Source organism: Urocitellus parryii, chromosome X, assembly GCF_045843805.1.
Source record: "Urocitellus parryii isolate mUroPar1 chromosome X, mUroPar1.hap1, whole genome shotgun sequence".
NCBI lineage: Eukaryota > Metazoa > Chordata > Mammalia > Rodentia > Sciuridae > Urocitellus > Urocitellus parryii.
The window spans coordinates 71271230-71296038 of NC_135547.1; the positions used below are offsets into that span (position 1 = coordinate 71271230).

Consider the following 24809-nt stretch of genomic DNA (forward strand, 5'->3'; position numbering starts at 1 on the left):
AACCACATCCTCAGCCCTATTTTCTATTTTATTTAGAGATAAGGTCTCACTGAGTTGCTTAGCATCTCGCCATTGTTGAGGCTGGCTTTGAACTCATGATTCTCCTGCCTCAACCTCCTTAGCTGCTAGGATTACTGGCGTGCACCACTGTGCCTGGCTCTAACTATAATTTTGATGGAAATTGTTTTGAATGTCTCACAATAATAAAATATGACACATTAAAAATTGTGCATTCCTCATTCTACCACATGTTAACCAATCCTGTAACTCACAATACAGACAACAAAGTAAGATTTAATAAGGGCTCTAATACACAAACTGCTCATGTCAGAATTCTGAAGTAATTATTCCAACTTTTCAAAAGTAGTATGGTTAACCTCATAACTAGGTCTTTTTTTTCTAGTTCAAGGAAGCTGTATTGAATATAGGAGAAATTCTATACCTCCTGGAGTATGCGCTATAATACTCTTAGAATAAATTATCTTTGGCCTGGCATTGTAGCACATGCCTATAATCCCAGCAGCTCGGGAGGCTGAGACAAGAGGATTGCAAGTTCAAAGCCAGCATCAACAAATTAGTGAGGCCCTATGTAACTTAGCAAGACCCTGTCTCAAAATTAAACAAATAAATAAAAAGGGCTGGCAATGTGGCTCAGTGGTTAATTGCCTCTGGGATCAATCCCTGTTTTTTTTTTTTTTTTTTTTTTTTTAAGAATAAGTTATCTTGGGAGTACAAGAAGGTACAAATTCCAAACTTATTAGAACCTATGTCATTTAAGATGCTTGTTGATTAGGATATGTCTGGTATCATCATCTTGGAAAAATCACTTTATAGAAGTTAGTCTTCAAAGTGGTTTTAGAATTTTCCTTCCACTGGAGGACTATTTCTGTTAGTTATGATGACTAAATATTTAAACAGATTTATCTCCCTCTTCCAAAAAGTACCCATAGCAAACAGAAAAAAAAAATTTAGATGCATTCCCTTAGAATTAGGATTAAGTCAAGAATGACCACCACCATAACTAGTATTAGAGATAATGGAAAACACAAATGGTGAGGGAGAAAAAAAGAGTCTTGAAAAAGAAAAAAAAAGAAGTTCTAACACTTACTAGTGTAATTATCAAGAGACAACATATGCTGGGGTGGGGGTGGATCTTGCCTGTAATCCCAGTGATTTTGGACGCTGAGACAGAAGGATTGCAAGTTCTAGGCCAGCCTTGGCAATTTAGTGAGATCTTGCCTCAAAAAATAACGAAAGGGTTGTGGGTGTAACTTGATGGTGGAGTGCCCCAGGTTTAATTCCCAGTATCAAAGCAAACAATCAAATCTATACATCCTTAAATATACAATATAAGATTACTGACCCCCCCAATGCTGAAAATAGCCAGAAAAAATCACATATAAAGGAATAGAGATAAAAATTAGAATAGATTTCTTATCAGAAAACAGAAGCCAGAAGACAATTGTATATTTTTAAAGTTCTGAAATAAAAACACTGAATTCTAGGGGCTGGGATTATGGCTCAGTGGTAGAGCACTTGCCTAGCATGCTTGAGGTGCTGGGTTGGATCCTCAGCACCACGTAAAGTAAAATAAGGATATTGTCTTCAGTTAAAATTAAAAACATAAGTATTTTTTAAAAAACACTGAATTCTGTGCACAGAGTTCTATACATAGGAAAAATAAGAATAAACACATTCTCAGAAAAAAAAATCTATGAGAATACATTTCCCCCAGACCGATATTAAAAGCAATGTCAAAAGTGTTTGGGGGGGCTGGGATTGTGGCTCAGTGATAGAGCACTCACCTAGCTCGGGTGGGACCTGGGTTTGATCCTCAGCACCACATAAAAATAAATGCATTGTGTTGTGTGCATCTACACCTAAAAAATAAATATTAAAAAAAGTGTTTTAGGAAGAAGTGACACGACAAAGCAGGATGCATACAATGAAATGATGAGAGTTGGAAATAGAATAAACAAAGGTAAAACTCAAATTAATTGTATAGATTGTTCTAAAAGAAAATAATAGAGTAAATATCAGCAATGTGTATTCAAAAGTAAAGCGTATGACCAAAAATAGAATAGATGAAAGGGATATGATTGTATACAGTATAATATGAATTGAAACTGGATTCTTGGGCTGGGGATGTGGTTCAAGTGGTAGCACGCTCTCCTAGCATGCGTGCGGCCCGGGTTCGATCCTCAGCACCACATACAAACAAAGATGTTGTGTCCGCCGAGAACTAAAAAATAAATATTAAAAAAATAAAAGAAACTGGATTCTTACTAATAGATGTTGTAATATATTGTAAACTGTAGAACAACTTGTAAATTTTTTGAAAGATCTATGAAGAATAAATCAGTGGTAAAAATAAAATTGAATCATCTAAAATGATCATTTAATGCAAAAATAGGCTGAAAAAGAGGGTAAGAAAGAACAAATGGAAAAATAGAAAAAAAATGAATTGCTATGATTGATTTTGTTCGAACCACAAAAATAATCATATAAACTTTAGACAGTCTAAACACACCAATGAAAAGACATTGCCATATTGAATTAAAAGACCCAACTATATATTATTTAAAAGGAAATTGCTTTAAATATAAAAACATAAGAATTGAAAAATATGAAATATGTAAACATTAACATAGCTATACTACTATTAGGAAAGTAGATTTCAGATTAAGGAAATTCCTGTGTATACAGTTATAAGATAATAAAGCAATTGGTTTTCAAAAAGAAAACAAAACAAAATCACAAAAAATTTTTGGTACTGGGGTTTGAACCCAGGGTGCTTAACCACTGAGTCACATCTCTAGCCCTTTTTTACTTTTTATTTAGAAATAGAGTCTCACTAAGTTGCTTAGGGCTTTGCTGAGGCTATCCTCTAACTTGTGATCCACATGCCTCAGCCTCCCACGTCTCTGGGATTATAGGCATGCTTGTAGTTACCATTAATAGAAGAATTTATTTCTTCATATGACTTCAAGTTAGTAATGTTCTTTCAACCTCAGGATCTCCCTGTAACATTTCTTGTAGGACAGATCTAATGGTAAGGAACTTTCTCAACTTTTAAATATGTAAGCTATTGATTGTCCTTCTTACTGATCTTCATGGTCTTGGATGAAAAATTAATGGTTAATCTTGGGCTGGAGATGTAGCTCAGTAGTAGAATACTTGTCTAACATGTATAAGACACTGGGTTAGATCCCTAGTACAGTAAAACAAGCAGACACAAAGCAACTGTTAATTTTATTTGAGGATCTCCTTTATGGGATAGATCTCTTGTCACTTTCAAGATTCTCCCTTTTTATTTTTGTACAGTTTGATTGTAATTAGCCTTGGTGTAGATGTCTTTTAGTTTATCCTACTTGGACTTAGTTGATTTAGATTTTTTTTTATCAAATTTGGGAAAATTCTCGCCATTATATCTTCAGATATTTTTCCCCTTTTATTTTTTATTTGACTCTTATAATGTATACATTAATCTGGCTAATGTCAAACAGATTCCTTATTTTCTATTCACTTCTTTTTATTAAATTTTCCTTCTGCTCCTTACACAGAATACTTTTTTTCCATTTTATTCTCATCAAATTCACTGATTCTGTTTTTTGCCTATTCAAATCTGCCATTGAACCCCTGCAGTGAAATTTTAATTTTATTTCTTCTGTTCCCTCCCTCCCTCCCTTCTTTCCTTCCTTCCTTCATTCTTTTTTTTACTTTCTTCTTTTTATGGTACTAGGGATTAAACCCAGAGGCACTTAACCAGTGAGGCACATCCCCAGCCCTTTTTAATTGTTTTTATTTTGATACAGAGTCTCATTAAATTGCTGAGGCTGGCTTTGAGATTTTGATCCTCCTGCTTTAACCTTCAGAGCAGCTGGAATTACAGGAGTGTCATGACCCCTGGCTCATTTATAATTTTTAATTCTGGAAATTCATTTTTATTTCTATATTTCCTTATTGGTGTTATAATTTTGTACATTCATAGCTTTTAAAAAGTTTTAAAATTGTTTTTTGCCAACCTGTAATCCCAGTGGCTCAGGAGGTTGAGGCAAGAGGATTGCAAGTTTGAGGCTAGCCTCAGCAATTTAGGAAGGCCCTGTCTTAAAATAAAAATGGTCTGGGGATGTGATTCAATGGTTAAGCATTCCTGGGTTCAATCCCTGGTACCTGGTACCTTTACTTTTATCCATATTTTGCTTTACCTCTGTGTGTGTGTGTGTGTGTGTGTGTGTGTGTGTGTGTGTGTGTAACTTATATACTATATATATTAATGTGTGTGTGTATATATATAATTTTTTTTGGTACCAAGAACTGAACCCAGGGTACTTCTGAGCCACATCCCCAGACCTCTTTCTTTCTTTCTTTCTTTCTTTCTTTCTTTCTTTCTTTCTTTCTTTCTTTCTTTTCTTTCTTTCTTTCTTTCTTTCTTTCTTTTGGTGGTGGTTCTGGGGATTGAACTCAGGGCCTTATTAATGCTAAGCAAGCACTCTACCAAATAAGCTATATCCCCAGCTCCAGCCCTTTTTATATTTTATTTTGAGACAGGGTCTCTTTAAGTTGCTTAGGGCTTTACTAAGTTGCTGAGGCTGGCTTATGACTTACAATCTCCTGCCTCAGCCTTCCAATCCAATGGGATTACAGGCATTCACCAGTATACCTGGCTCTTTGTATTTATTTAAACAGCTGAAGCATTTATTTCAGTGGACTGGTGGGAACAGAAGTCAGATTAAATGGATGAAAGAGTAAAAAGGAGGTGTGGACATGAAAATTGGGAGTATCAACAGCTTTTATGGGAGCCTTATCTTTGAATGCTCGGAAGAAAATGGGATTTTGTAGTTGGAGAGGAATGTGGGATCCAGGGAAGATTTTTAAATAGGATATTCTCTTGCTGAATTATTCAATACCATAGCCATTAGTCACATGGGACTATTCAAATCTAAATTAATTAAAATTAAACTAAATTAAAAAATCAGGTCCTTAATTGCACTAACCACACATGGTTATTATATTTTATAGCACTGCAAGCCTCTCTGATTGGCACCAAACTTCTATTTATTTTCTCTGGTTGCAAATGATAAGACATCTCTGCTCTCATCAAATATTAATTCCTCTCATTCATGCTCTGGATGCCATACCCTCTCCATTTTTTAATTACTTTAATCTTTTTGCTATTGTGTATGTGTGTGTGTCTGTCTCTAACTCCCCTAATAGTCAGTCTTTCTCTCTTGGCTGAATCATTGCCATTAGCATACAAACATGCCTGGTACAGTGAGAGAGGTTTGCATATTTTTACAGTTGATAAAAGTTCTCTTCTGGTGGCTTCAGTTTTCTGATTCATGTCTGAGGCAAGGCCATCAGTGCTGTGGCTATGGCTATATTGGGGTGGGAGGAATGAAGCAAAAGAGAAAAATATAAAATTACTGATTCAGAGTGTAGAAAAGCAGGCTTTTATTTTTTATTATTTATTGACGCAATAATTGCACATATTTATGGGGTACAATGTGTTACTTTGATACATATAGATATTATGTGATGATTGAATCAGTGTAATTAGCATATACATCACTTCAAATATTCATAATTTCTTTGTGATGAGAGCATTCAAAATCCACTCTTCTAGCTATTTTGAACTGTTTGTTACATTATTATTCGAAGTTACAATTAGATAGGAGGAATAAATTCTGATGTTCTATTACACAGTAGAGTGACCATAATTAAAACAAGCTTTTAGGGCTTGGGGTGTAGCTCAGCAGCAGAACCCTTGCCTGGCATGCTCAAGGGTGACCATAATTAAAACAAGCTTTTTTGAGAAACAGAATAAGACTGCCAAACAGTGTAGAGGACCCATTTGAGGTTTCACATAATGAATTCCAAGTCAAACCAATCTTCCTGTTTCTTTTTTGAATCGTTGTTTTTTATGTTTTAATTTTTGAAATGGCAAAGATTTTTTAAAAAATATACTACTTAATGTTACTGGGAATTCAGTATAATGTACATTACTGTGAGGATTTAAATTGTGTAACCTTTCAGAAGGGAAATTTGGCAATGTAAGATTGCTACACGTTTTTACTCTTTTTGACTCATTAATTCCACATTTAGAAATTAATTCTAAGGAAATAGTCATATATGTTTTTAAAATCTCATGTGCAAGGCTGTATCCTATAGCATTATCCATAATAGCAAAAAAGTGGATGTACACCAAATGCCCAGGAAGATACAAATATCTTTAATGGGCAGGGTTATATAGTCATTAAAATCATGTTTTTGATATAGTTTAATAATATTGAAAGTGCTAATGATATAAAGTTAAATAAAAGTCAAGCTGTGTATTAAAATGATTCTAATTTTCTAAAATGAGAGAATATAAATATGTATCCATACATATGTATATCCCCACATACATTTAGTTATTTATTTTTCACTTTTTTGTGGTGCTGAGGATTAAACCCAGGGCCTTGTGCATGTGAGGCAAGCACTCTACCAACTGAGCTATATCCCCAGCCCCATATATTTATTCATATGTAGCAAAATGCAGTTTAATCTAAGAGAGTACTGATTTCTAAATAATTGGATTATAGTGATTTTAATGTTCTTTTTATACATTTCATAGATTCTGCAATATTCAGCATTGAACATGTTTTATTTGTATATATTTTTAAAAATTTATTTTTAATCATAGAAGTAATACATGAATGCATTCTCATTATAAAATATTCAGATAGCACAGATAAACAAAATTCCCCATGGCTGTACTGTCAACCTCAGCTCTCTTCCTAGAGGTAGCCCATATTACTAGTTTTGTTTGTTTCCTTGTAAATATTTTTTTCTCTGTATTTTATACACTTATATTTACATGTATTACTTAACAACAATAGTTATTTGTTACTATTATTTTAGACAAAAAAGAGATGGGTAGAGAAAGATACACTAGTGAAAGGAACCACAGGGGCATGTCCAATTAATAAGTGGTATATAGATGGTCAAAATAGAAGAGAGTGATCTAAGATGTCAGCTACTTCAAAGGATAAAGATAATGTATGAATGCCACCCTTATCTTCACCCCAACCCCTCATCCTTGGGAAGCCAGTCAGTATTCACCTAGGGGGCTAACTTGACAGGTTGGCTTTGGAAATTATTTTAAGATAATGAATCTAGAAGGTCCTATTGTAGACTGGAAGGCAGTCCAGTGTGGTAAATGCCAGAAGGAACTGTGTTGGAATTCACTATCTCTAATTCTTTCAAGTACTAACAAAACAGTAATTTGATCTATAAGAACACCATAGCTGTAGCAGTTACTCTAATATAGTCAGACCCACAGTATCTCATTGGCTTACACGTTTTAGACATATTTTCTTGAGATGGATGCTTGACATTACTGCAAGTGGATCATAAGTGTCATATGGTTATTTTTCTCAACATTTTACACATTAAATGAAAAAGTAACTCAGGGCAGAAAAATGGATGAAGTCAGGTTTGGGAACTTCAGTGAAGATGAGAGATGTCAGACATTGCCAGTTTCATTCATTCAGCTGTCAAAGCTGTATTCCAAGGGTGGGCCTCTAACAGCAATGGGAGACAAATTTAATAGGCAGAAGTGAAGAAGAAAAAGAGGCCTGGTTTAGGATAAGAGGGTATCAGGAAATAAGTAAGGAAGTTAACTTCTGAGATGCTTCTGGGGATACCATCAGGGTGTGAAACCTTTGCATTTTTGAGGGTTTTTGTTAGCATATTGGTTCGGCTTAAGCTTTGAGGCATGAGGTCAGGACAGACACATAGGCCTCTAAATTATTTATTGACTCTTCTAGTATGGAAGTTGTTGGAGATTGTGTTTGCTACTGCTGCTATAAGGAAATATTACAAACTGGGTGATATAAACAAAATGAATTTACTGTCTGAATGTTTTGGAAGCTAGAAAATCAAAATCAAGGTATTGGTGGTTTTGTTCCCTCTGGGGGCTGTGAGGGAAGGCTGTATTTCAGTCCTCTCTGGATTTTTGCAGAAGATTATTTTTCCCGTGTCCCTTCACATCATTTCCTTCTATTGGTCTCTGTATGCAAAGTTCCTCTTTTTTTTTTGTAAAGACATTAGTCATATAGGACTAGGACCTACCCTAATGACCTCATTTAAAATAAATTACTCCTTTAAAGACTCTTTTCTAAATGAGGTCAAATTCTGAGCTACTAGGAGTTAAGACTTCAATATATATATATATATATATATATATATATATATATTTTTTTTTTATGGGGACTCAATTCAACCCACACCAGTTATGACAAGAACAATTCTGATGGAGTGGTACAAAAAGAAGCTCGATTGTAGAGGATTAAGGAGTGAACAGGAAATGAGAATAATAAATATTGACAAAACTTTAAAAAAGCTTAGCTGTGAAGGAAGATAGGGTGGAGAAAGGGGTCACAGAAGAAAAGGGGGTCACAGAAGAAAGATGAGACTTGAGCATGGTTTAAGTGGGGAGAGGAACCAGCAAAGTAGAGGTTGAAGATCCAGGTGGGAGAGGGAATCTGAGTGTGAAAAGTGAGATTAAGAACTCTCATGGAGTTGGAGGAGGGCATTTCTCTCCTTGAGCCTGGAGAGCTTGATGGATATGAATATAGATATGTTGGGGATGGGAAATGGGAGTATGAGGCAATAGAGCCTTTATAGAGTGGTGGTTAAGAGCAGGTTTCAGGAACCACACAGAATAATTTCAAATTTCAGCTATGATGTCTGATTTTTGGAAATTGATTAATAGCCACAAGCTTCAATTATTTGACCAAAACAATGGAATTAATAATCATATTTAGGCTGGGCTTGGTGGTACATGACTGTAATCTCAGCGGCTTGAGAAGTTGAGGCAGGAGGATCCCAAGTTCAAAGCCAGTCTCAGCAATTTAGCAAGGTCCTTAGCAACTTAGTGAGACTGTCTTAAAACATAAAAAAGACTGGCAGTGGGTCTTTCTAACCTACATGTGCCTCAATTGTTCTTGTGGTTTTTGCCTTTATAAACTCTGTACTTTCAAAATTCAGGTGCTGGGGAGTTCTTTGAGGCACTAGCTTGCTCCCAGCTGCTTGCCTGGCATGCTCATAAAAGACCTTTTTTCCATTAAAAAAAAAGATTGGGGTCTGACTCAGTGGGTAAGCGCCCCTAGGTTCAAACCCCAATACCAAAATCATCATCATCATCATCATCATCATCATCATCATCATCATCTCAGGGATTTTGTGAAGATTGACTTGTTATGTTTCAACTTTGTCAGTTGTTTTCTTTAAAACAAGTCCATTATTCAATCAGTCATGTGGCACATGCCTGTAATCCCAGACACTCGGGAGGTTGAAACAGGAGGTTCACAGTTTAAAGGCCAGCCTTGGCAATTTACCAAGGCCCAAAACAACTTAGAGAGACCCTAGTTAAAAAAAAAGGGGGCTGGAGATGTGGTTCAGTAGTTAAGCACCCCTTGGTTCAATCCCTGGTACCAAAATAATTAGCTAACTAACTAAATATCCATCATTAATAGTTCTTTACTGAGGACCAAATCTTATCTACCAATGGTTCACTGTGTCCAGTAGTATGCTTGAGTGTTTCAACTTACTTACCCTTCCCTTTCCTGTGCCAGAAGTGTGATTTTGATTTGTATTTTCTTAATGGTTGATGGTGATGAATACCATTCATACGCCTTTCATATGCATATTTGTCTTTTTTTTTCTTTTGGTATGGGAATTGAATCCAGGGGCATTTAACCACTGAGCCACATTCCTAGTCCTTTTTTCAAACTCTATTTAGAGTCTGGGTCTTGCTAAGTTGCTGAAGCTTACTTTGAATTTACAATCCTCCTGCTTCAGCCTCCAGAACCACTGGGATTATAGTCATGAACTACTGCACCTGGCATATTTGTCATTCTTACAGTATCTTTTTTTTTGTGGTACCGGTTGTTGCAAAAACCCAGGGCCTTGCATGTGCAAGGTAAGCACTCTATCACTGAGCTACATTCCTAGGCCTTATAGCATCTATAATGAAGTATTTGTTCAAATTTTTGCTCATTTTAAATTGGGTGGTTTGTTTTCATTCTGTTAAGTTTTAAGTTACTTATCATTTTATTGTCTAAAAACAAATAACCCAATTAAGAGTGAGGAAAGGATTTGAATAGACATTTCTCCAAAGAAGATAATAAAAATGGCCAATAAGCACAAGAGACAATGCTCAACATCATTAGTTGTCAGAAAAAAAGAAAATCAAAATTGCAATAAGATAACATTTCTCATTTACCAGGATGGCTAAAGTAAAATTATGAAAAAAAGACAATAATTATTTTTTAATGAGGATGTAGAGAAATTGGCACCATAATAGTGCTGTTTGTTGGAATATAAAATGATGCAGCTGCTTTGGAAAGCAGTTTGGCAATTCCTCAAATGGTTAAGCATATTGTTACTATATAAGTCGGTAATTTTGCCACAAGGTTTTCATCCAAGAGAAATGAAATCACAGGTTCACTCAAAAAATATACACAAATGGTGATAGCAGTATTATTTATGGGGGTGCTGAGGGTTGAATCCAGCGCTTCCTGCATGTTAGGCATGTATTCTACTAATGAGTTACAACTGTAGTCATTTTTACTTTTCATTTTGAGACAGGGTCTCACTAAATTGCTGAGGCTGGCCTCAAACATATATTCCTCCTGTCTTAGCCTCTTGAGAAGCTGGGATTATAGGTGTGCAGTATCAGGGCCAGCTTCTTATTTTAATTATACATATTTATGTGTTACACTATGATAATTCACTATATGTATTAATCTATAATGATCAAATTAGAGTAATTAGCAATGGGTGAATTATATGGCATGCAAATTCAATAAAGCTGTTAAAAACATTAATATAGGAGCAATTGGAAGTTGGGTTGGTGAAAGCGAGACTAGAAGCAAAGAGACTTGTTAGATTTTGTAACAGTCAAATTGAGAAAATAGGGCAGGAAATGGAAAGAAGAGAGGTGGCTATAACACATTGTAGAGGCAGACTCAATAAGACGTGCTATTTGGTTGGTATTTTGTTGGATGTTGAATGTTGAAGATGTTGGATGTTGAAGGTTTAAGTAGGCAAGGAAGACTAAAGTTTTTTTTTTTTTTTCTGGTTAACTAAGAAAGTTATGATGTTATTTCTAGACATTGGAGGTGCAATTTGCAGAAAAAAGGTTGTAAGTTCATATGAGTTCATAACATTTTTTTTTTTGGTGCTGGGGATTATGCTAAACAAATGCTTTTACTACTGAGCTACACTACCAGCACTTTTTTTTTTTTTTTTTGTACTGGGGATCAAACTCAGGGAAACTTTACCATTGATGTACATTCCCAGTCCTTTTTAGTTTATTTTGTTTTTAATTTTGAAATAAGGTCTCTCTTAATTGCCCAGACAGACCTTAAACTTGTGGTTCTCCTGCCTCAGATTCCTGAATATTTGAGACTACAGATGTGCAGCACTGCACCTGGTTCATTTTCAGTTTTTGACATAATATCAGTACAATCATCAAATCATTACCAGTATTTATCTGAGAAATTGGGGTTGGAGCTTGGTAATAAGAAAGGTCTGGCTAGTTGTAGTATTTAAATTTTATGAAAACATAGATCACAGTTTATGTCAGAAATTTACCTGAAAGCATCCATAGAGAGTATGGGGGAAAAAAAGGGAGAAGAGGGATAGAGTTGGAGTTTCATGGAAACAGGTGCACTTAGGAGGTAGCAGCAGGAAGAATAGACCTAAACAGAACCCAAAAAGCAGGTATACTACAAGCTTAGAGATAAAGTAAGGATATTTTATAAGAGAATTAGACTAGGGCCTTTAAAGAAGGGGAGAGTAGAAGAGAACTGTTGAGGGTTTCCAATAAGGAAGAAAAATAAAGTCATGATAAAAATGGATACTGTTATAGAAATGATGGAGAAATATTTTAAAAGGTCCTGTGACTCATCCACAACAGCCTTTTGGGGAGACATTAAAATTGAGAGAAATTTCTGATCTGGTCCCCTATTTGTTCTTCCTAGGTGAGGTGCTTACTTACCAGTGGAAAGTTCCAGAGAGATCTGGCCCTGGACCCAATGATTCTGCTTGTGTTTCCTGGATATATTATTCTGCAGTAGATCCCATAAAGGTAAAAACAAGATTGGCTGGCTAGAGGTGGGTCTTAGAAATGGGGAATTGCCTTTGAAAATGAAGTCACTGGGCTGGGGTTGTAGCTCAGTGGCAGAGCATTCACCTAGCAAGACATGAATTCAGTCCCCAGTTCCTGCAAAAGCAACTACAAAAGAAACTGTTAAATAGGTGTAGTGATAAGCCCAGGCCTAAGATTCTAGAGCCTAGGATTTTAGATTTTCCTCAAATGTTGGGTTTACTTTAAAAATCAGGTGAAGGAAAAAGGCAGCTCCAGCTATTTGTCCTGAGGAATTTCTTCTTGCCTTTTCTTTTGGATCCTGTAAGGCAATATGCTCTCATTCACAAAACCTGACAATGCTTGCCAGGAGATAAGGATTCTAGTCAAATATTTAGCTCTAGCTTGCTTTGAAGTTACTTTTAGAAAAGTCATTCTGTCTCTATTTCCTCATCTGGAAAATGGGTTTTTCTGTCTACCCAATCACTCATAGCAAGCCATCAGCAATCATTTATTGTCTGCTACATTTTGGACGTTTTACTTGGTGCTTTGGATGATAAAAAAAAATGTAAGATATAATTCCCCACCTTCGAAGAACATGGCCTAGCTGAGCAAGAGATAAGTGAAGAAGGCATTACAATGGAGGTACTTGTGCTCTGACCCTTGAAAGCTGAATAAAATCATGTCATCAGACAAGGAATGTGTTGGAGGGGAAGGCATTGCAGGCAGAGGAAACAGCATGTAAAGGCATTGGGTTGTGAAAGTTGCTTGGTGGATTTGAAGACCTACAAATAGTAAAGCATAGGTTAGATAAATAAAATAGGGTGCTTACAAATGTAAGACATTATGATGAAGTTTTGAGTACAATGGGCTCACATGTAAGCCATCTCCCTGCAGAGTATGGCCACACAGGAATAACCAATAACCTGATTTTTCTCCCTTTCCCTCTTATTCCCTTATCAGGACATGTACAGTGGCTTGGTGGGGCCTTTAGCCATCTGCCGGAAGGGTACCCTGGAGCCCAATGGAGGACGAAATGACATGGACCGTGAATTTGCCTTGTTATTTTTGATCTTTGATGAAAATCAGTCTTGGTATTTGAAGGAGAATGTGGCAACCTATGGGCCCCAAGAGCCAGGCCACATTAACCTACAGGATGAGACTTTCTTGGAGAGCAATAAAATGCATGGTCTGTAGAAAAGAGGCTACTTCTGTTCCAAAGAAGTTTCCAATAATTGCTTGAGGGTATCTGATAGTCCCATCACTAAATAAGAGAGCATAATTCCAGAAGAAATGGGAAGGTTAGAAGGCAGAATGAGGATGAATTAGAAAAAATATTTCCTATTACACTTATATGCACAGAGAAGATATGTGATCTAGATGAGCTCAGGTGCCCAGAAAACAGCAAGCTAATGCTATAAGGTTGCCATGGTGACACAAGCAAATTTTAACATATTAAAGAAGGCAAGATGGACATTTGCGACCCTCTGTGTACCTTGTGAGCTAACTGCCTGGGGCCTCTTTGTTTTAAAATTCTGACTTAAGTCTCTCGATATCATGTTATTTCATTAGGTTTCTTAATTTGGAATCTGCTTTCTCAATATAGATAAATGAAGGATAGTTTGTCTTTTAGTATGTTTATTTTTTAATTTGTATTTTTGGCACTGGGAATTAAAACCAGCAGGCCTCTACCTCTGAGCTATATCCCCATCCCTTTTTTTATTTATTTATTTATTTTAAAATTTTGAGACAGGGTCTTTATAAATTGCTGAAGCTAGCCTCAGATTTGTCATCTTCCTGCTTCAGCCTCCCAAGTCGCTGGAATTATAGGGGTGCACCACCATGCCTGGCTGGTCTGTTTTTAAAACAAAGTTTCAATCTACAGATGAAACAATTGGGACTGGGGGTGTAGCTCACTGCTTGCTTAGCATGCACCAAGCCCTGAATTCAATTTCCAGCACCACAAATAAACATACAGATGAAATAATTGGAGAGAAATAATTGAGGAGAGCCTCAGGGAGTAGTGTACTGGGTTTATAATAGATATAGGAAGAACATTTTGATTCTTGAATGGATTTGGTGGGAAAATTGTGCATCAAAGCCTTCCCTTGCTCTAGAGACTGGGGTAGCTTTTCAAAAACAGGAGAAAGTCTCAAATAAGAAGGAAAGCTTAAGTGCAGTGGAATGTATGAAGTGATCTCTTACCACCCCATCTAGCCCAAGATTTCTTTGATCTGAGAATGAGGTGCACCTTTAATAACGACTCTAATGGAACTCAAAAGGAGTATCTCATTGTCCCACAGATTTTAGCTATTTCCTCTTGATGGAGAGATGAGTGATTCACATTAGAACAGATGATTCACAAACTTCACAAAGTGAACTTTTTAGTTCTCTCAAATCAGAGAAATAAATGGTCCAGGGCAAAAAGTGAATGAGGGCAAGTTTAGGTCGTGCTAATAGCAGGAGTTTGTCTAATGCCCACTTTCATCTGTTTGTTTATATGTCAATTCATCTAAACTCTTCAGATCAATCTACCTAGCAGGTATATTTGAGCAATTTCTGAGTGCTGGCATTAGAAATATAAAGATAAATGATTTGGGGGTCCAAGAACACAAATAAATAATATTCTTCCCTTCCATTCTGGATTTTTGAACTGAGAAAGAGAGATATTGAAGATTGCATGTAAGCTTTATTACTGAGAAGGTTAATTAGAAAAATGAATTTAGTTCTACACTTAAGTGTGCCTGCTGATACTCCTCTTGCAATAGACAGATTTTTCTACCTTGTCATTGGCATAGATGGACAACAATAGCTCTCCCTCTTGACAGAGGCAGAATCTTACCAACAATGAGACAGTGAATCAATTTGCACCCTTTTTTGTGATCAGACTGATCAGAGAAAGAAAAGATCTAGAAGGGCCTTACTTGAGCATGCTTAGTCCCTTCTGTCAAATTCAGTTTGGTGGGGGTATACAAAGAGATAGACTATAAATAATCCTTCCATTATTTCCCCTCTTGAGGAGTAAAATAAAAATTACCTTCCCTCAGTGAGAACATAAGAAGTGGGAGGAAATTGTTCTGGGCAAAGTCCTGCCAGTGTGAATTATATAGCAATGAGTAGTTTGTGAGTGCAGCGTAGGACATGGCCTGGGAAGAAAGAGATGATAAGGCCCATGTATTAATATTATTACTAATTACATGAAAATGACAAATTAAAAAATCATTTGTTGTAGGACAAGGTAGCTTGCTGGTTGTTCTGAAAAAAAAATATATATATAAGGAACCTATAATACTGTAGTATATACAATTATTTTCTGCTCACTAGTAACCTAAGTCTAGTTGAAGATGTAAGCTTCTATAATTTAAAAGATTGGCAAACCTAGAAGACAGCTTTTATCAAGTTCCAATGAGATTAAAAATAGTACTGGTGGAGTTTGGAGGAGGAAAGAATGAACAGTATGGAGAGAAGTTAGGAGGTCAGGGAAGTTATCTTGAGGGAAAACATGGAGGTTGAGCTTATGGGAGGGAAGCTCAGAGATACAAAATCACAAAGCACATACATGGATCATATGGGGGATGGAGAAGAAATGACCCTAATTGGAATAAATGTGTTGAGTAGTGGTAGATACGTCTGGCAAGGTACTCTGGAGTTGGACTTTGAAAGACCTTTTTAGCTGGACTATGGAGCCATAGGCTTGCTTTTTTGGGAAAGGGGGAACTATTAAAATATTTTACATAGCAGAATGACATGAACAAATTAACTATTTAGAGAGATAACAACAATGTGGAAAATAAATTAAGAGGAGGTATATGGGATAGAGATGAGGAAAACAAGGAGCCTATTGCTATTATCCGAGATGGTAAGGACCAGACCTAGGACAGGGGCAAAGGAGAATCAAGATGAGGAATATAAGAGACATTTTCTTATTTTACAGCCATCAATGGGAAACTGTATGCCAACCTCAGGGGTCTTACCATGTACCAAGGAGAACGGGTGGCCTGGTACATGCTGGCCATGGGCCAAGATATTGACGTACACACAGTCCACTTCCATGCTGAGAGCTTCCTTTATCAGGTGAGCTGGAAAAGAGGGCTGAGACCCTCAGGAGTGATCAAAGGAGTTTCTTGACAGCCATTGAGGAAGAAGGGAATAGCAAGGAATAAGGTATTAATCAGTTGAAAGATCAGAGCTAGAAATTATCATTCAGCTGTTAGTCTGAGGATCTGATACTTCCATTTAGACTTTAACTTCCCTTTGGAAATGGAAGAGAATGGCTCACTTATTGGGTAAGGAGATTGAAGGAAGCCATGTCACTGAGTCTCAGTCAATGACTTGAAAGTAAACAAGGATTCTAAGAGCAAGTAATTTCAGAGTAGCATCTCAGAGTCTATGAAAGTCAGCAATCCATTATAAGGAAAGTTTCAATTTAGTAACTACATGGAACAATATGTAGATTTTTGAATATTTAGCCTAGGAAAAGAGCAGAGATTTGAAGATTTAATCCAGACTTAGAAATCTAGAGTACAGATACAGGTGATAAGGAGGAGAAATTAAGTTGAATTCATTTCTAAGGAAAACATATGGCTCCTTTCTAGGTGTCAAGGCTTAATATAAGTTTTCCAGATTTCAGCGTGCTAAAAGACATGAGAATACTAGTTTTGAGTCTTTTAAAGGAATCTAGAAGATCTTTTACATTGGTACACTTTAAAAAAGAGTAGGAGGAGAGAGTCCTTTGTTGATTTAGTTTGTGTGGGTGGATTCAAGAAAGATGAGTAAAGTGGACTTTTAAAGCAGCTTTCTGGTCTAGGAATTTTGGAGTCTCATGTCACTGATGTGAACATCATGCACTTTATTTTGTATTTTTTAATTTGTTCATTTAGTTATACGTGACAGCAGAATGCATTTCAGCTCATTGTACACAAATGGTGCACAACTTTTCATTTCTGTGGTTGTACATGATGTAATGTTGTATCATATATGCAACATCATAGACTTAATTCCTGTAAGCTCTGAGATGGTTCCTTTACCCTTCATTTTCTCTCCTTCACCCCCAATCTCTCTTTCAGAATGGACAGAGCTACAGGGCAGATGTGGTGGATCTGTTCCCAGGGACCTTTGAGGTTGTGGAGATGGTGGCCAGCAACCCTGGGACATGGCTGATGCACTGCCATGTGGCTGACCATGTCCATGCTGGCATGGAGACCCTCTTTACTGTCTTGTCCCCAAAAGGTAAATCCTAACTCCATAAGATGTATCATTTTCTAACACTTTAGCCTATAGGAATCAGTTTATCCCCTACAAAACCCTTTGTATCTCCACTTTTGATCCCAGAAGAAACACATTTTTTTTTAAGAACCACATCTCAGCAGAACATTCTCCCCCTCTAGGCTATTCCTTAATCAATATACTCACCCTCCACTGAAACCTTGAAACCTATATCTCTTCTAATTACTTTGACACCTTTTGAACTCACATGGGTTGGACCAGCTTGAATCTTGTTGAGCTCTAGGCTTAGTGCAAGTTTGCATCCTTTGAAATTAATTTATATGTAACCTTATTAATTAGAGTGCACTAGAAGAACTGGCAGTTAACAAGGAATATTACTAATGGCTACTTTTTGGTCATACTGGGGATTGAATGCAGGGCTTTGCACATGCTAAGCATGCACTTTACCACTGAGCCACACCTCCAGCCCTGTGAATCTGTTTTTAATGAAAAGAAAAAGAATTCTAATCTCACTTCTTAATTTATTTGTTTTGTGAGGATTGTGAAAGGCAGTTCTTTCTATCCTGTCAAAAGGTAGAAATAGATATTGACCTTCAATTCTGCTTATTCCAGACAGAGTTGCTACTAAGGATGGAAGAAAATTTTTTCCTCAGGTTGGGAATGCAGCTTAGTGGTAGTGTACTTGTCTGGCATGTGTGCCTGGTTTTGATCCTCAGCACTGCCAACAAAACAAAACAAATCAAAAACAAAACACCCCCCCAAAAAAAAACTAAAACAAAGCATGTTTTTCTTTTAAAAAATTTTTGGTAGTTGTAGATGTAGTTATAGATGCCTTTATTTTATTTATTTATATGTGGTGTTAAGGATCAAACCCAGTGCCTCACATATGCTAGGCAAGTGCTCTGCCACTGAACTACAGCTCCAGCCCCTGAAGCACATTTTTCTCATATTTTTTTGTTATATTGAGAGGGACTAGCTTAGCAATTTCTTTTCCAATCACTCTTGTTCTTCACTCAGGATATAGAAGGAAGGATAGGCTTTGTTGGCTTTTTTTGTTGTTAGAGCATTTGAAAGTTCAGGATTTCACTTCTGTTTTTGAGGAGAGAGGTTACTGGAAATTGAACTCTAGGTGCCTTACCATTGAGCCACATCTCTACTCCTTTTTTCTTTTATATTGAGACAGGGTCTTGCTAAGTTGCTGAGGCTGGGCTTGAACTTGTGATACTCCTCCCTCAGCCTCCAGAATCACTGGGATTATAGGTGTGTGTCACTGTACTTGGTAATGTCTCACTTCCTGACTATTTGACTTGAGTCCAACCACCAGCATTATCCCCTTTGCAAGAAGTCCTATAGAGCCTTCTGGGGATGAGAGAACAAAGTTGTTTTAAAAACAATGTCATACTGCTTTGAAACATGATGACATCGAAGTGAATATTCTAAGGTTGTCAGCCACTGACACTTTATCAGAAGAATTAGAGAGTGGGAAAATGCCTTTGGAAATTCAAACAGACTTAGCAAACCAGAGTAGAAAATTTAACTCTGCTCTTTACCCCAGGGAGAGAGACAAATTACAGTACATTGTGATTTCTGGAATCATTAAAATACTTTGTTTTCTGCAAGCCATAATGCTGGAATGTGACTTCCAATTATTAACTCTAATACTATTCCCTAGGACCCAGATGTTGTTGTTGTGTTCTTTTAGTTCCTAGAACAATAATAGTACAGTGGTCAGTTGATTTGTCATCAAGGTGCTATGGTTCGAGGACAACAGTGTGTGTGTGTGTGTGTGTGTGTGTGTGTGTGTGTGTGGGTGTTTATGTAAAATATATTTGTTATACATAAATATTTACATATATATATCCCCCACAGGCACATTATCACTGAGCACCATCCCCAGTCCTTTTTAATTTTTATTTTGAGACAGTGTCTTGCTAAGTTGATAAGGGCCTTGCTAACTTGTTGAGGCTGGCCTCAAACTTGTGATCCTCCTATCTCAGCCTCCTGAGATGCTGGAATTATAGTGATGTCTGAAGTCTTCATATATTATAATATGTCATCCCAAATGGGACCAATTCTAAATGTAAGAGAGCATCTTAATATATTGTCACTGGGGTGCTTTTATTTTTTTTTAAATAATGTGGATATAAAACAATATATTTATTTATTTATCTATTTTTTTAATGGTGCTGAGGATTAAGCCCAGTGCCTTATGCATGCTAGGCAAGCAATCTACCACTAAGCCACAACTCCAGCCCCCTCACTGGGGTACTTTTATGAAGATAGTTCATATCTTCCTATGACAATCAGCCAGCCTTATTATGGTCTGATTCAATATTGCTCTAATCTCATATATGCTAACAGGACAATCAGAAGGAAGAGTTGAAGTTAGATAGGGAGGAAAGGACTAATTGTTGAAATAAAGTTCCTGATAAGGCAGCAGGGGATGAGAGCCAGAGATAAAATGAAAGATTAGTGCAAGGCTGGAGGATAATCATTTTTGTACTGTAAAAAGACAGAAGGCTTTAAATTAAGGATCAATGAATAGGTTGGGAGGAGGGTCTTGACAGACATGTAGAGGATTTTTACTGTAAGATCTTTGTTTCCACTGTAATGGAGTACATAGAATCGTCTGCTGAGAGTGAAGGGAAGATGTCCAAATAAAGGACTTGACAGAAGTGGGCAAAGGTTTGGAATAGCCACTCTGGGGGATTGGAAATAAAATAATTATTGCCAGGCAGCTTTGGAGGCAGTTGAACATAAACAATACTACTCTTTATAATTGTGTAACTTTTTTCTGGCAGCATTCAGCATATCAGACAAAATACAAGGAGGGTGTAGTTATTGTGGTTTCACTCGATTATTATAGCACTCTTTTTTTAAGTTAGCATTTGGAATGATAGACTGGAGTCTAAACTGACCAGGAATGGAAAGGAAGAGAGGATGAAGCTGGTACGTTGGGAAGAAATGGAAAGGTTCAGGAAGTAGAGGTCTAATGAGGGGAGAATAACAGAGTTTTTAAATAAAAGGTAATAGAGCACTGAAAATTAGCAAATTATTGTTAGATTTTGAATTTCTGAGGTGGAACAAGTCTGGATAACAAGATCAGGTGACCATGTGAGTGGTTGGTAAAATTGGAATGGAAATGAAAGTCATTAGAGTTCAGAGGTACATCCAGGTGCAGTGGCACATGCCTGTGATCAGCTCAGCAGGCTGAGGCAGGAGGGATGTGAGTTCAAAGCCAGCCTCAGCAAAAGTGAGGTGTCAAGGAACTCAGTGAGACCCTGTCTCTAAATAAAATACAAAATAGGGCTGGGGATGGGGCTCAGTGGTCGGTTGCCCCTGAGTTGAATCTCTGGTAACCCCCACTCCAAAAAAACAAAATCTCCCCCAAAAACAAAAAGGTCCAGAAAATATGAGGGTTCAGTGTTGGATGGAAACTGAGGAAGACTGACAAGGTACCAAAGACTTCCATGAATGAAGAGAACTTCTGGGTAACAGTAACAAGAAGTGCTTGTGTTTTTTTTTTTTTCTAGTCAAATAATATGAGCCTCAGAAAAGATAAATCTTTACTAAAAGGAGAGGAATAATGGTTGCCAAGCAGTATTGTGAGAATGTAAATGAAGCACATACCTTAGAGAAGAGCTCAGCTTCACAAGATCAAAATGAAAAACAAGTTTTCTGAGAAAAGATTGAATCTGTAGGGAAGTACATTTGGCAAGGGGCAGGAGCTTCCCAAAGGGAGGGTGGGAAATTGTGGAAAAGAAAGAAATAATGGGAACAGAGGAGTTACCAAGAAATGTGAATAATGCCAGAGGAGTCATTTAGATTTTAGACTTTAGATTTTAGAATTTAGATTTTAGACTTAGTCTCCTAAGTCTCCATATTTTTTCACCACTCATAATCAAATTGGCATACCAATATTGATTTTGACTATGAAGTAGTTGATTTTACCTTTCTCTTACTTAGTATATATCACATAGAAATTCCCTCAACCAATGCCAGACTCCCACAGGAAACCTATACATTGATAGAAAGAATAACAGGACTAACCTTTTGTCTTTTTTCCTTTAGATCATTTAAGCACTATCACTGCTATCACCAGAGAGATTGGAAAAGGTACGTAGAAGGGTTCATAGACTGGTTAGATACATGTGGGAAGCGGGGAAAGGGAAAGAGGGTATGTGTGGAGGGGTACCTCTGACATTGGGAATTACATGACAGAAAGTTGGGTACCAATGAGTGTCCTGAGATCTGTTTTAAGATTTCAGAAGCCAGGGAACCAAGGTTTGTCTTCCCTCAACATGTTGATTCTCTCTGGCTCCCATCCCCAACTTATGGAGTCAGGGAAAATAACCTCATTCCCAGTTGGAGGTTGCTGTCTTAGCTTCCTACTTAATGTGTGAAGGAGAAGAAAATTGTAAGTCCTGCTGGGTTAGGCATGAAAGACTTGTAGCACAGACATGGATTCCCACAGGGACAATGTAAGACTAGAACAAACACCAGACGGTCTTCAATAACTATTTTAATTCTTGCCTCTTTACCCTTCATCTGTGAAATACCAAGCAGTTGAACTTTTGGAACCAGTCATTTCTGTTGTTTGAGAAAGTAGAGATTGTTGACTGTACAGTGTATATCCAAATATCTCATTCTCTATCCCATTGGTCGCTGGGCTAGGAAATATTCAGAGAAGTTATGTGAGTTAAAAGGGACATTGTAGAACATCAGTTTACTCAGGAGGTTTTAAGCTGTGCTTGGAGAATTCCTAATGATCTGACTAAACATCTCATGAACTATTAACCAAGGAACTAGGGTATGTCCTGGAGGGGTTGGAGAGAGGTAAGGTAAGGTTGAGTGGAGGGGGCTTAGAGACCACATCTTCCAACTGAGCACTCATATATTTTATATACCTACATTTATATCTATATATAAACATGCTTGTGTACATGCATATTTGTATTTATTTATTTATTTATTTATGATACTCAGAATTGAACCCAGGGACACTCAACCACTGAGCTATATCCCTAGTCCTTTTTCATATATATATATATATATATATATATATATATATATATATATATAAATTAGAATCTCACTGTTGTCTAGAATGACTTTTTAGAGTATTAGGGATTGAACCCAGGAATATTCTACCACTGAGCCACATACCCAGACTTTTTTCTTTCTTTCTTTTTTTTTTGAGATAACTTCTCCCTAAGTTCCAAAACTGCCCTCTAACTTGTGATACTCCTGCCTCAGACTCCTGAATCAATGGGAGTACAGGTGTGCACCATGCACAGTCTGGTTTTGAATTTGCAATCTTCCTGCCTCAGCTTCCCAAAGTCATGAGGATTATAAGTGTGCCCCACCACAGCCAACTACATAGATATTTGAAGTTTATATTTGTATATACATACATACATATTTTACATGTATACACATATTCCTTATAAGGTCTCACTTATTAAAAATATTCTACAATGGGGGAAAAAATCCTCAAAAATGTTGGTCTAATAAAACTCAATAATTTTCTACATGAGAAGCTGAGAAATGGAAAGTGATTTATCCGAGGTTACAAAATAAGTGGTAGAGGACTGGGGATACAGCTAAGTTGGTAGAGTGCTTGCCTCATATGCAATCCGAGAGAGAGAGAGAGAGAGAGAGAGAGAGAGAAATGGTAGAATGTTAACTCAGAACCAGGATGTTCTTCAGCATCTGTTTGAACTCTTTACATCTTCTTTCCGTTCTGTTAGAACATTCATTCATCTAATTATACATTCATCAAACAGGTTTCAAGTATCAGGGATACTAAAATAAATAACATATAGTTGCTACTTTCCAGTGTCTAAAAATGGAATGAAACATAGAAACAATAATTGCAATGCTGGATGCTAAGCACAAAAAGGGCAAGTGAAGATAACACCTAACATTTATTGTACACTTGCTATCTCCAAGGTGCCAAGCTAAATATGTTTTAAGTATTAACTCAGTTAAACCTAAGAACAATCTCTGTTAGATGTGGCCATTATCCCCATCTTATAAAAGAGGAAACTGAGATCCTTATGGGAAGGGGGGATTAGGTTTCTTTTCCCAGGGTCACACAGTAAGTATATTGTGGTAGTATAGACTACAGGTACTATGAGAACATAGCACAGGAAATTGTTGCCATGAGCAAGAAAGATCACTTGTTATTGGGAATGAAGATTGAGTTGCTGTGGCTGATAGAAGCATGCAAGAATAGAAAAGTAGGTGAGAGCCTGATTGTGAGGGTAAGCATGTCTGGCTTAAGATTTTGAGCTTTACTTTGTTGGTCGATTGAGGAGCATCACAAGTTTGTTTGTTAGGAACTAATACAATCAAGTATTTTGCTTGTAAAGATCTAAGTGACATTACTCTTAGTACTACCCACATAGGTGAAAGATTGGATAGCATAGTGGCATTTTGTTGTCATATTCTAATGGTCAAAATGAACATTGATAAACTGGATTATTGAGTTGGTCTTCTTTCTGGAGTTTCCTCTATTGCCCCTAATTTTACACTCAGGGACCATGCAGATCAAGTCTAATCTTTTTTTTTCTCTAAAAGGAAATGTATTAAGGATTTCCCAATCTCAGTCTTACCTCTTTGCCTGAGTGGACTATGGTCTCAGTGATTCTAAAGGACCCTTCCAGCTGTGACATCTTGTATCTGTGATTCTTTGTAACCTTTGAATCTGTCTTTATCAGCTAGTATTTCGAAGGATAGGGACAGGTGTGCTGACCTATTTGGACTTGTTTCTCCAAGAGATGACAACCAAAGGTAACCCTTTAGAGTACTCCCCATCCTTGGGTACCCATTTTCTCTTCCTCCATTTCAGCAGTGAGCCTAAAAGATATTGGAGAAGGCAATGTGAGGATGCTGGGCATGCAGATACCCATAAAGGATGTCGAGATACTGGCTTCTGTTTTGATTATCATGGGCATCATCCTTCTGCTTGCTTCTCTGGCTCTTGGTGGTGTGGTCTGGTACCAGCATCGACAAAGAAAGCTACGCCGCAACAGGAGGTCCATCCTGGATGATAGCTTCAAGCTTCTGTCTCTCAAACAGTAATAATTGGAGCCTGAGGATATCCTCAGGAAGAACATCTGGTTTGTACTCCCAGAACCCCAGGAGGCCATGGACTAACAGCTAACTGTACTGTCAAATGGGCATGGGTGGTGAAGGAGGAGAGGAGGAGATCAAAATTACCTGCATATTTCTTCATTTATTTATTTACATGGAAATGATATGCACTCAACTTTTTTGAGTTTCTTTTCTATACTTTGGCACCCAGGACTAGGTAAGTCCCCTCGAATCTTACAGCATAAATTGCAACAACTAATCAACCTCCAACTTTTGGAAGGCTTGGAAATTCCTAAAAAGTAATCCTCTTCAGAAAGTAGATATCAAAAGAAAAACTCATCAGTTGGGT

The 24809-nt window shown here is 37.0% G+C and overlaps 1 protein-coding gene across 9 annotated transcripts in view; it reads left to right on the forward strand.

Moving 5' to 3' along the window:
* Nucleotides 1-24448, forward strand: part of Heph (hephaestin) — a 68383-nt gene extending 43935 nt beyond the window's left edge. For 4 of the 9 annotated variants that reach the window (XM_026411923.2, XM_077793911.1, XM_026411922.2 and 1 more), the window contains 6 exons: nucleotides 12033-12139; nucleotides 13100-13325; nucleotides 16071-16210; nucleotides 17203-17365; nucleotides 21434-21478; nucleotides 24216-24448. In XM_026411923.2, the coding sequence (XP_026267708.2) occupies nucleotides 12033-12139; nucleotides 13100-13325; nucleotides 16071-16210; nucleotides 17203-17365; nucleotides 21434-21478; nucleotides 24216-24448 (914 nt within the window). The remainder of the gene's footprint in view (nucleotides 1-12032; nucleotides 12140-13099; nucleotides 13326-16070; nucleotides 16211-17202; nucleotides 17366-21433; nucleotides 21479-24215) is intronic. The other 5 variants (XM_026411920.2, XM_077793912.1, XM_077793913.1 and 2 more) reach the window with 3 other exon arrangements.
* Nucleotides 24449-24809: the final 361 nt, after the last annotated feature.